This window comes from Mycetomoellerius zeteki, unplaced genomic scaffold (assembly GCF_001594055.1).
Source record: "Mycetomoellerius zeteki isolate Tzet28-1 unplaced genomic scaffold, Tzet1.0 scaffold202, whole genome shotgun sequence".
Lineage (NCBI taxonomy): Eukaryota > Metazoa > Arthropoda > Insecta > Hymenoptera > Formicidae > Mycetomoellerius > Mycetomoellerius zeteki.
Genome location: NW_017256980.1, coordinates 325,000 through 336,562, shown reverse-complemented (window position 1 = coordinate 336,562; position 11,563 = coordinate 325,000). Strand labels below are relative to the sequence as shown.

Below are 11,563 nucleotides of genomic sequence, written 5' to 3'. Positions count from 1 at the left end.
TCTTATGAAATTACGACATATACATTACGTAATAGAAATAACTCCTCGATGATCAAGATCGATGAAATTGGACCATGGCATCTCCAGCGACTAATCGTTCGAGAGCGTCGAAATCTCTAAACTGTCACAAGGACAAAGGAGATCATTGAGGCGGAGCTCTTCACCTTCGGAACCTCACAAAATTCGAACAGGATTACACGTCCGTTCGAGGTCGTGCTAATGTGTTACCGGCAATGAGAGGCGGCTAATTTCTATAATACGGCAAACGATGTAAACATCGTTAACTTAAGGATGTATGTATTACATCTCAAAACAATAATCTATAAAAATTTTAGATTATTCTATTATTATATATGATTAATTATAGGCATTAATAATTGCAGCAGCTCATATTGGCAATTTGTTTCTGTTTTGATTAATTTTTGGAGTTTTATTTATTGTTTATTTGTAATTTTAAATTATTTATATAATTACTTTTCAAAACTCAATTATGTTTATAGTATCCGTGTAAAATTTGAACACGATTCCCTTATTGGTTTAAAAATTATTTAATTTTTTTGTTAGTCTTGATTCTGATGTAAATTCGCATTTTGTAGTAATTATTTGCAAATTGACAAAGTCATAGCATTACAAATTAAATCGAATTTTTTATATATACTAATAAAACTTTAATAAATTCATGCAAAAGTTTATTTGGATCTACTTATTCGTTTAAAAGTTATTTACTTAAAACTGCAAAGTATGGTCATTTCGCTGCATAAAGCCATTATAAACTCTAAATTATTTGTTTTGCTTTTTACAGTTGGTTTCAGGGTGTATTTATGACAAAAATTTGTTAGTTAATTAGCTGATATTGGCATTTTTTGGTGATACTTTTAGCTGATATTGTACAACTAATATTAAAATATCTTTAAGTGCTCTGCCCTTGATCGATCCTAGTGTTTAGCGTGATCCATGCCAATTCTTCCGATGCCTATCGTAGACGAGAGAAAAAGAGAGAGAAGAGAGAGAGAGCGAGAGAGAGAGAGAGAGAGAGAGATTGTCTCTCTGAGAGACATATACGATTCATTCGTTTCTTGAATCAACGCGGCGTTGCATTCGCATCCTCCCGCATCGTCCCTCTTCTTCGCGAAGGAAGAGATAATGGTCGCACCGACCAAGTGGAGCGAGCCCCTCCGGCAAGCTGTAGGCTTCCCCATTGGCTGCCACAAGGTACCCCCTTCGTTCCAATTTGTGGCTTGTGGTTCGGAATGCGAAGCACACGTTTCATATGAATCAGACGTGTTCCCAAAGCGGGACGAGGAGCACGAGAACGTTTCTCGGAGCGTCTCTGCACGCACTCGGCACACGTGAGGTACGTGCATCGCTTCTTCATACGTCCGTGGATCTCCACCAGAATCTTCGCGAATTAAGCAAAGTGATTTGCACATTATTCATATATCAGCATCCATTTTCATTATTCTATAACTCAAAAAGTCAAACAAGTAGTTCCCCCTCCCCCTTCTGTGATTTTCGTGGAATCTTCACAAAGTGAGAACCCATGGATAGGGAAGCAGGTCAATCACGTGTCCAATGTGCGACAGGATGCAATCCTTCGTTCGCAGCATCTGTCGCAAACTTGGCTGATCTACAATCTTTTATAGCTTCATTACGTTATTTCGTGTCACGCTGTTAACAGTGTTAATTTATTGAAAATCGCGCGAGTCTGATTCGCAATGTGAACTTATGTCCAAATATGAAAACAATGAGTTGATTTGATAAAAAACTTATTATCCTTTAAAAGGTATATGTATCTTTATATTTGTACACACATACATATACACACACACACACACACACACACTAAGGAAAAAAGATTTAATGCAAAATCGTTTTAGTGGAGATATATTTTTTAACAGCAACCAAATATTTTGTTTACATAACAAAAATTTAGTTACTTTTGCAATAACTTTTTGCTTTGTAAATAACAAAAATATTTATTTATACCAATTAAACAATTTAATTCGCATAATTTAACAGTTCAGTTCGATATTTTTTACTAAAAAATTTTTGTTTCAATTTTCAAAAATTTTAGTTCAAAGAACAAAACATTTTCTCTAGTATAATTTGTCCTTGATAGACGAGAAAGAAATTTATGCTTGATTTTTGTCACTTTTCAGTTTTATGAATAATGAAAATAATGCTGCTTTCTGGCTTCGACGCTCGAGAAATACGGTCTCCATGGGTTATTATAGGTCTGCTTTTTATTTCTGCACTAGACTACACTGGAACTCTTTCTCGCTTTCGTAAAACATGTTTACCTATTTCACTTTAAGTTTCAAAAGTGTATACTAGTTCAGCCATAGAAAACAGGCCTTATGTATTCGTAGCGTATAACTCCTTCTCAATATATAAGAAAGTCTTATTTTTTACTAGAATAGCGAACTTCTAGAGCGAGGAATTAAGAGGAATATATGGATCACTTGAACTGAATTAACTTAATTATTAATTAAATTGAGTATTTAATTCAATTCATTAAGCGTCTGTATTTTATTTTATAATCATGTTTTGTTAATATGCGAATAGAATTATTAAATTACTTACTAGAATTGTTAAATTTTTGTTTATTATATCGAAAATAAAATTAAGAACAAGGAATTATATTATATATAGAGATTTTATCTTAAGTGATTCGAGTTAACTGCCGATTAAATTAATTGGAATTAAATTAATCGAAATTGTCCCGTATAAAAAATTATTGCGTTTTTGGAAATTTTTTTATTGCGGTCTTTCGCTTTGTTCTGCTTCATTTCATATCTTCGCACAAATCAAATATCATTTTTAATTTGTCGAGCAGTTTCTTAACTACTTCACGATAAGTATATTGACAGTAAAGTTATGAATCTCACATGCACAGAAGAAAATATTTTTATGCACTCTATTCGGTTTCGTTTCTTTTTTTAAATTCTTTTATTCAAATTCTTGCTTATTCAATTCAAATTAATCGACGCAACTGTAAATTCAATGATTAAGCGACAGAAAAGCATTTTCTCTGAGAAATAAATATAATATATGGTACATTTTATTCAGTTTTGTCCTCAGTAATTTATTCGTAATAAAAGTCTACATTTCTTTTTCATAATTGAAAAACAGAACATACTTATTATTGTAATGCCTATCAGCATTAATATCTTTGGAAATCTTAGAATTATAAGTTAATATTATAATTTTTCCTTAGTGGAATTATTACTTCAAATTATATTTCTTTACATAGATTTAGATAACAGAATAAAAGTAATATCATTCATATGACTGGCTTCATCAAAATTAATATTTATAAAATAATTCTTTCTTTTCTAATAAATAAGTTACGTGAATTTATCTTTTATGTTTGTTCTTTCAATTTCTGTCTAGCTTTGAGAACTAATACTGTCTAGCTTTGAGAACTAATACTGAATCAAACTTAGAACGTAAGATAAATAAAAAAAAGATAACATATTACTTTCGTATCTATATGTAGTTTGTAACTGACACAAGAAAACTAACTTACTGCAAAAAAATATTATGCAATTTCTCGCGTGATGTGAAAGCATCGATTTGTTGTAAACACAAATATAACTGTTCTATATTATGATATTATGATGTCAGTACGACGTAAAATGATGAAATTAGTTGCGAAATGCAGGTTGCGCAAACGTGATGAGAAAACATAGTTGTAGCATTGGACAAACGTAAGATATGTGGATTCTATCAGTCCGTTGGGGGTCAATAGTTTACAAGGGCAACGCAGATAATACATGAAGAGGAATTGCGAAAGGATCTACTCTCTTTAGGCACTTTAGTAGGATATACAATACATAATTTATATCCAATATATATCTGCATAAAAAACCTTTATATAGCAAATATAATATATTAAGTCAATGGAAGAATATATATTTAAATCCAGAGAAAAATTTAATTTTATTATATTATAATTATTAAAACTTATTAATTGTACAATATGAGAAATACATAATAATTCAATATTGATAATAAGAACGTATTTATGATCATCATTTCATGTTTTTTATAATTTTTTAATCCAATCTATCTGTCATAATTATCTTAATTACTACTACTAACTTAACATATTTTATTTGTGACAGATCACGATGGAAACGTTTCACGACAAAGATAGCGAACATTGTACTGAAGCAATGTCTCGTCTTTCCACGGAGAAATCAAAATATACGAAACCACGAAGCAAAGGTGAAACCAGGGGACAAAGATCTACTGGTCTTACACATGAGTGCGGTGTTTTCGGATGTATTGCTGCAGGCGACTGGCCATCACAAATTGATGTTGCTCAGGTTATTTGTTTAGGCAGGTTCACTTTGTGTGTGATAGAAATTAATTGAAATAAAAAAGTATATAAATGTATATACAAGAGAGAAAAAAATACCAATTAGAGAAGACGAAACAATTTGTTATTTTCACTCAATCAGGATTAGTAGCGTTGCAACATAGGGGACAAGAAAGCGCAGGAATCGTAACAAGCGAGGGTGTCTGCTCTAAATCATTCCACGTACATAAGGGTATGGGAATGATCAATAATATTTTCAACGATGAGATTATGAGGAAACTCAAAGGAAATCTTGGAATTGGTCATACCAGATACAGTACAAGTGCAGCCAGTGAAGAAGTCAACTGTCAACCATTTGTGGTACACACTGCGCACGGGGCACTGGCAGTTGGACATAATGGAGAATTAGTTAACACGGAGTCTCTACGAAAAATGGTAATATGGAGGAAAAATTTACATTAACAATCCTTGTCGATCGAATCTGAATTCCGTTTTGGTCTCGTATGTATGTTTAGGTATTAGGTCGAGGCGTTGGTTTATCAACGCATTCGGACTCGGAGCTTATAACACAAGCGCTCTGCTTGAATCCGCCAGAAGGTGAAGTCAATGGACCAGATTGGCCTGCGCGAATCAAACACCTTATGCAATTGGCACCGTTATCCTATTCCTTAGTAATAATGCAAAGAGACAAAATTTATGGCGTAAGAGATCCTTATGGAAATCGACCTCTTTGTCTAGGGAAGATTGTGCCAATTGGCAATTTAGGTGCATATTAAAATATCAATAAAAGTAAATGTCTATTTTAATGATTTTTTAATATTAATGCAAAATATGAATCGCAGCAAGTAGAGAGTCTGATGACGATGACGATGAAGCAGAAGGCTGGGTAATTTCGTCGGAATCTTGCGGATTCTTAAGTATCGGCGCAAGATATGTTCGTGAAGTATTTCCTGGCGAAATTGTGGAGCTGACTAGAGAGGGCATTAAAACTATAGAGATAGTGGAAAGGCCAAATAAAAAACGACAGGCATTTTGTATTTTCGAATACGTCTACTTCGCCAGGAGCGACAGCATTTTTGAAGGTACGTAAATAAGAATGATAGAATATAGCGCGATAGAGAAATTGAGACATGTTTAATCATGTATTTGTTTGTAATGTAGGTCAAATGGTATATTCCGTTCGTATGCAATGTGGACGAATGCTAGCGATGGAATCCCCGATTGAAGCAGATATAGTCAGTTCTGTGCCAGAATCGGGAACTGCAGCGGCACACGGATACGCCAGAGAAGTAAATGCAAATAAAATCAACAGTATAATTCCCGAACAAATGTAAAAACGAGCAATTTATATCTAAATAATACTTTTTTCTTTTTAATGTTACAGTCTAAGATACCTTTCGCTGAAGTGCTGTGCAAAAACAGATACGTAGGTAGAACGTTCATTCAGCCTAGCACGCGACTGAGACAGCTCGGAGTAGCCAAGAAATTTGGAGCTTTGTCTGAGAATGTAAAAGGGAAGAAAATAGTTCTCATTGATGACTCTATCGTTAGGGGAAATACAATCGGGCCGATTATCAAATTGCTGAGGGATGCAGGCGCTAAGGAGGTAAGTTTTCTTAATATCTTCTCTGTTTATATTTATTTACTATATTTGTCATATCACATTTACAGGTTCATATTAGAATAGCCTCGCCACCGCTGAAGTATCCATGTTACATGGGCATCAACATTCCAACGAGAGAAGAACTTATCGCAAATAAGCTTGATAATGTAAAATTGGCCAAACACGTGGGAGCAGACAGTTTAACGTACCTTTCAGTCGAGGGGCTTGTCGAGGCGGTCAGGTATCGCATGGATAATCGCGAAAGTAATTACATCGGTCACTGTACTGCCTGCTTAACGGGAGAGTATCCAGACGAATTACCTGGTGACCTCGACTGGTAAAGACGCATGATTTTTTTCTAAAATCAAACAAAACTCAGGTTCCTGAAATAAAATAACGAATACGTAGCATTCTGCGATGTACAATTTGACAGTGTTATCCCTTCGTTAACACACAGGTGTGATTTTCACCAACATTTTTTATAGCTATAGAACTAATCCTAAAATGAATGCTTTAATATTGTTACCTGCTTATAAAAAAAGTTGGGGGTCATTTTACTAAATTTTCATGCATAAAAACCTTTAATATCGGATAGAGAATAAAATTATCCATTTTCAACACTGGAAATATAGGTTGTGAGAAATTTGAAAAAATAATACATCTTAAAGTATTATCTTTCCTCTTCAAAATGCATTTTGAATTTTTAAATTTTGATAATTACAAAAAAAATAGCGACCATTAAAAAAATACAATTTTTTCGATGCAGGATTTCAGGGTTTTAATGAATTTTTGACTAATATAATATTTTTCAACATTATATCACTGAAGCAAAATACTTCACTTTTTTTTCTTCAAATTAAAAAAAGATCAAATTAGCTTTATTGTAAGCAGAGTTATGAATTGCCAAAATTGCGCGGTGCAAATTCGCATATGCTATATAAAAGTCGCGAAAGATGTGTGTAAACGAAGGGTTATTATAGAATAGATGTATTCGCGTATCTCTAAATATTACTTCGCATATAAAATATTAAACTGTAGTAATCGAAAAGATTTTAGACAATTTTTATAACAATTATATTATATATAAAGGATGAATAAGATTATTTTCTATTTTTTATTAGAATTTTGTAATAGGAAAGATGTGTACTTTTTGGGTTCAATTCAGTATTTTATAATATACTATATACTATATTATTTCATATGAAAAACGCGTATTATATACGAAAAATATTACAAGTAAAATGATATGTGAGATATTCTTTGTAGTATATACTTTCTATGATCAAAGTAAAAAGGTGTCAAATAATATGATTTCTTATAATTATATACGTATACTATATATGTATATTATATGATATATGATATATTTAAAATTGAGTTGATTGTGAAATGTGAGAGCAAAATTGAAAAATAAAACATTCTATTGTTATAAATCAACTTATCGATGCAACAAAAAATTAATAATGTCCTCTGCCCCCTCCTATTTATATATATATATATATATATTTCCGTCTTTTCTTTATCTCTTTGTGTTCCTTTTCATAACGTCGCTTGACACCATTCGATACAGTTGTTCTTCTAAATATACCTAACATGGCTTGTACTTTTAAAATTTGTGACTCAGTTTTATTGCGTGTCTCTATTTTTGTCGGAATTACACCGTCACGGTTAATCAAGGTATATATATATATATATATATGTAATTTATTTGGCACTAATATACTATATAACAATACATACTTGATTATTAATATAATTGTAATGCAAATGATTGTAATGGAATTATGTTGTAAGATTGTAAATCGGAAATAATTTTGATGGTTCTACTTTTACGATAACTAAATGAATCTTTTGGACTGAAAATATTAAGCTACCTAATTTCTAGTACTTGACCGTTGATAAGGAATGCGTTCGTTATACACATTTTGTATTTTACTGGATTATTTACATTGAAAATGACCCGACCGAGGTCGAAACTGTCTGTTTTAATTTTAAGTTTAATGCTAAACATGCGTTTTATTGTATCTCTGTTGCAATGTTAATTTAACACTAAATTGTTTTATTGTAATTTTTATATTAAAAAATTTTTGTAGAAAATGGCTTGTGTTGCATATGGCTCATAACCTTTTTCATTTGTTGAAAAAATTAATATTTAATTTACATTCTTAAATTACATATAAGTAAAATTATATAATTGCTCCTTCCATATGATAGTTCCAATAACTAAAGCACTGATGTTATTGCGCTAACTTTATGTTATTAATGTACAATTCTCATGCTAAGAACATTAATCTCTAAATATTAAAATTTTTTATTGGAATTTTAAAACATCTTACTTTCTTATGTTTCTTCTGATTTTTCTTTGGTTTTTTGTACGACAGGGTTTTCCTCATCAGACTCTGAATCCAACGCAATACCTTTGGATTTTTTTTCTTCCCTAATTTTCTGTTTTTCCAAGAATATGCTTAATTCTTCTAGTTTCTCATCACGTACTTTATTCCAAAATTGCATGGCTAAAACAGATTGCTTTTATGTTAAATAAAATGTATACAGATTGAAGAAATTCGTTCTATTACCTTCCTCTTGATACTTTGGAGGCACACCAGCTTGTGATAACATTTCTTCATTCGGAATACAACTCTCATGTTCGGCATCACCAAGAACCTCGACTCTTGGCTTTGTGAACACCCTCTGCATCTTAAGTAACTTTCTCGTTTTAGCAAAATATTTTAGAGTCGGTACTTTATCGAATACCTCATCGTCCACCTTTGGATTGTCATCTTTCTCAAAGAACATGTAAGTGCCTACAACATCTTCATAAGTGCCCTCATAAAACTAAAAGTACAAAACGATTAAGATTCATTTTTTAGTTAATTTGTGGTTAAACTTGGTGATGAGAACTGAGGAAGCATGTAATTAAAATACTTCTATTTAAAACATGGTTTTTGGAATACAAGAATATTTTATATTTTGTACTTCAGCAGAGTACATGAAAGTATTACATATTTTGTATTTAAAATCAAAAAATTGAAAGTTTTATGTATCTTATAATTTAAATAATAAAATTGACTGTCTATCTTATTCGTATTCAAAATATGAAATACAAAATATAAAATACTTTTATATGCACCTATGAAATACAAAATATTTTCATGTGCTCTGTTGAAATACAAGACACAAAATATAATTGTCTTACAAATATTCTTTCTCAAATAAAAATATTTTTAAATAAATGATAAACAGGTCAAAATAAAACAAGCACCTGAGAGAGAGAGAGAGAGAGAGAGAGAGAGAGATACCGATAAATAATTTAAAATAATTTCTTCATTATTACATAAATTAATAGCAGAACGTTTCGACTTTACTCAATCATCCCCAGCTGTTAATAACAAAAATCATTAATTTCAAATACATGCCCAGCCCAATTGGTATAGGGTGTCCCAGTAACTCTGTTACAAGGCAATATCTCCATTACCGTTAATGATACACGAAAATGCCTAAGGAAGAAATTGTTTCTTTCATGTCGTCACGTGTCGTAGGCTTTGTTGAAAAAACTTTCTCTTTGATAAAACCCCATAGAAAGAAATCTAGACCCAAAATATTCGCAGGTGCGATGTTCATTTAATACTCGAATTAACAAATGTTTAAAAGTCCATGGAAACAATTTTGAACACTTATTACAATAAATTTTCCTATGCCAAACTTTCTATTGTACTAATTTCATTATTCGCACTCATTCCTCAAAATTTTTTAATTTTTCATACTCAAGGTCACGTGAAATCCAGTAACTCTGTTACAAGGCAATATCTCCATTACCGTTAATGATACACGAAAATGCCTAAGGAAGAAATTGTTTCTTTCATGTCGTCACGTGTCGTAGGCTTTGTTGAAAAAACTTTCTCTTTGATAAAACCCCATAGAAAGAAATCTAGACCCAAAATATTCGCAGGTGCGATGTTCATTTAATACTCGAATTAACAAATGTTTAAAAGTCCATGGAAACAATTTTGAACACTTATTACAATAAATTTTCCTATGCCAAACTTTCTATTGTACTAATTTCATTATTCGCACTCATTCCTCAAAATTTTTTAATTTTTCATACTCAAGGTCACGTGAAAGTCATGGTATTATAGGCCATTGGATTCGTCTTGACCTCAGCTATTACGCTATAATGATAAAAATACGTTGTCCTATTTAAAAAAATATCAATGACCTTGAAGGCTCTAAAAATATGACCTTGAGAAAGAAATAATTCCCACCATAATGTGTGTCCCTTCGAACCAAACAATTTCTTCCTTAGGCATTTTCGTGTATCATTAACGGTAATGGAGATATTGCCTTGTAACAGAGTTACTGGGACACCCTGTATATAATAATATAAAAATTATATTTTTCTAGCTATAGAGTTAATCATTAAGCTAATGGTTTTGAGTAACTTTTAAAGTTACCACGACAAAACCATCAGTTTAGTGATTAATAATAGCTAAAAAAACAAAATTATTATCAAGTGAGGTTACGTATAAACACAAGTTTAGCCCTAACCTCACTTGATGATAATTTTGTTTTTCTAGCTATTATTAATCACTAAACTGATGGTTTTGTCTAAGGCTCGATTTCACAATATATGGTTACCTAAAGATTAAAGGTAACCAAGAAATTCATGAATTTCATTGATAAATCTGTTGGTAACCTTTAATCTTTAGGTAAGTATATATTGTGAAAACGGGCCTAAACCAGATAACGAGAAACTAAACCTAAAAAGGAAACAAATATGAGTTTGCATTCAGAATGCGTTTATAACAATATTACTGTGCATTTAGCATGTAAATCACATTACATATACAGAATATAGAAACAAAAGTACGCATTCTAAAAACAAGCTACGAAATTTAAATATGATTTATACTTCGTTTTTCACTTGTTAAATTCTATAAATAGTAAAATACAGCATACCCGTCCATTAATTTCCATTATAGGATGTTCAGTATCTATTCCAATCATATCCAGTTGAAGATCTTTATTATCGAACATTTCGTTACCGGTAAGCCCCTCAAATTCTACATATACAAGCATTTCTTCTTCATTTTCAGACAACTCTCCATCCGATTCCATCTTTCTTACGAATGGTTATGAATTATTGTTTTTGTTATTATTTAAATTCATGGATAATAAATATGTTTCAGGTAACGCATGTAACTTATCTAGCTTGCATTTCACTTGACGCCTGACGGCCGTGATTGAAATTTAAAGCTTATGGCTCCTGCACACTGAACGCGGAAACTTACCGCGCAGCAAAATGCGACGCGGTAACCAATGAATATGTTAGGAGCTGTAAGCTTATTGGCTACCGCGTCACATTTTGCCGCGCGGCAAGTTTCCGCGTCCAGTGTGCAGAGCCATAAGGTATATTTTCACAAGCCGCTCTAATTGGTCATTTCAGCACAGAACTCTAACCTTACGCGTCTCTAATCTAAAGCCGTAATCACACTAGCGATTACCGATTGGATTAAGATTGTGATTGGCGATTGGCGATCTACAATCATTCAATCACACTAACCAACACTGACGATTGTAAGAATTGTGGCTGCTAATATATTGTGTCTGTGAAAAATAGCATCGAAAAAATGCCAAGA

At 32.0% G+C, this 11,563-nt stretch overlaps 2 protein-coding genes across 2 annotated transcripts; one reads left to right on the top strand and one right to left on the bottom strand.

The window, feature by feature from the left end:
• The first annotated feature begins 850 nt into the window (after nt 1-850).
• On the top strand, nt 851-6,269 carry LOC108722412 (amidophosphoribosyltransferase). Its single transcript, XM_018447511.1, has 8 exons — nt 851-1,354; nt 4,128-4,344; nt 4,467-4,759; nt 4,840-5,089; nt 5,167-5,406; nt 5,486-5,613; nt 5,709-5,930; nt 5,996-6,269. Exons 1-8 carry the CDS (start codon nt 1,271-1,273, stop codon nt 6,266-6,268), a joined length of 1,707 nt encoding a protein of 568 aa, XP_018303013.1. The 5' UTR covers nt 851-1,270; the 3' UTR covers nt 6,269.
• Nucleotides 6,270-8,263: 1,994 nt separating this feature from the next.
• LOC108722413 (general transcription factor 3C polypeptide 6) lies at nt 8,264-11,152 on the bottom strand. The gene is made up of 3 exons (XM_018447512.1): nt 10,884-11,152; nt 8,504-8,762; nt 8,264-8,440 (listed from the first exon to the last, which is right to left on the bottom strand). Exons 1-3 carry the CDS (start codon nt 11,040-11,042, stop codon nt 8,268-8,270), a joined length of 591 nt encoding a protein of 196 aa, XP_018303014.1. The 5' UTR covers nt 11,043-11,152; the 3' UTR covers nt 8,264-8,267.
• Between the last annotated feature and the right edge of the window lie 411 nt (nt 11,153-11,563).

Excerpts from the sequence above, each read along its gene's own strand:
- LOC108722412 (XM_018447511.1), top strand. The coding sequence starts at position 1,271 with ATGAATCAGACGTGTTCCCAAAGCGGGACGAGGAGCACGAGAACGTTT. Across the intron at positions 4,345-4,466 it reads TGCTCAGGTTATTTGTTTAG|GATTAGTAGCGTTGCAACAT; the intron begins GCAGGTTCACTT and ends TCACTCAATCAG. Across the intron at positions 4,760-4,839 it reads CGGAGTCTCTACGAAAAATG|GTATTAGGTCGAGGCGTTGG; the intron begins GTAATATGGAGG and ends ATGTATGTTTAG.
- LOC108722413 (XM_018447512.1), bottom strand. The coding sequence starts at position 11,042 with ATGGAATCGGATGGAGAGTTGTCTGAAAATGAAGAAGAAATGCTTGTA. Across the intron at positions 8,763-10,883 it reads TAATGGAAATTAATGGACGG|TTTTATGAGGGCACTTATGA; the intron begins GTATGCTGTATT and ends TTGTACTTTTAG. Across the intron at positions 8,441-8,503 it reads TCCAAAGTATCAAGAGGAAG|CCATGCAATTTTGGAATAAA; the intron begins GTAATAGAACGA and ends AATCTGTTTTAG.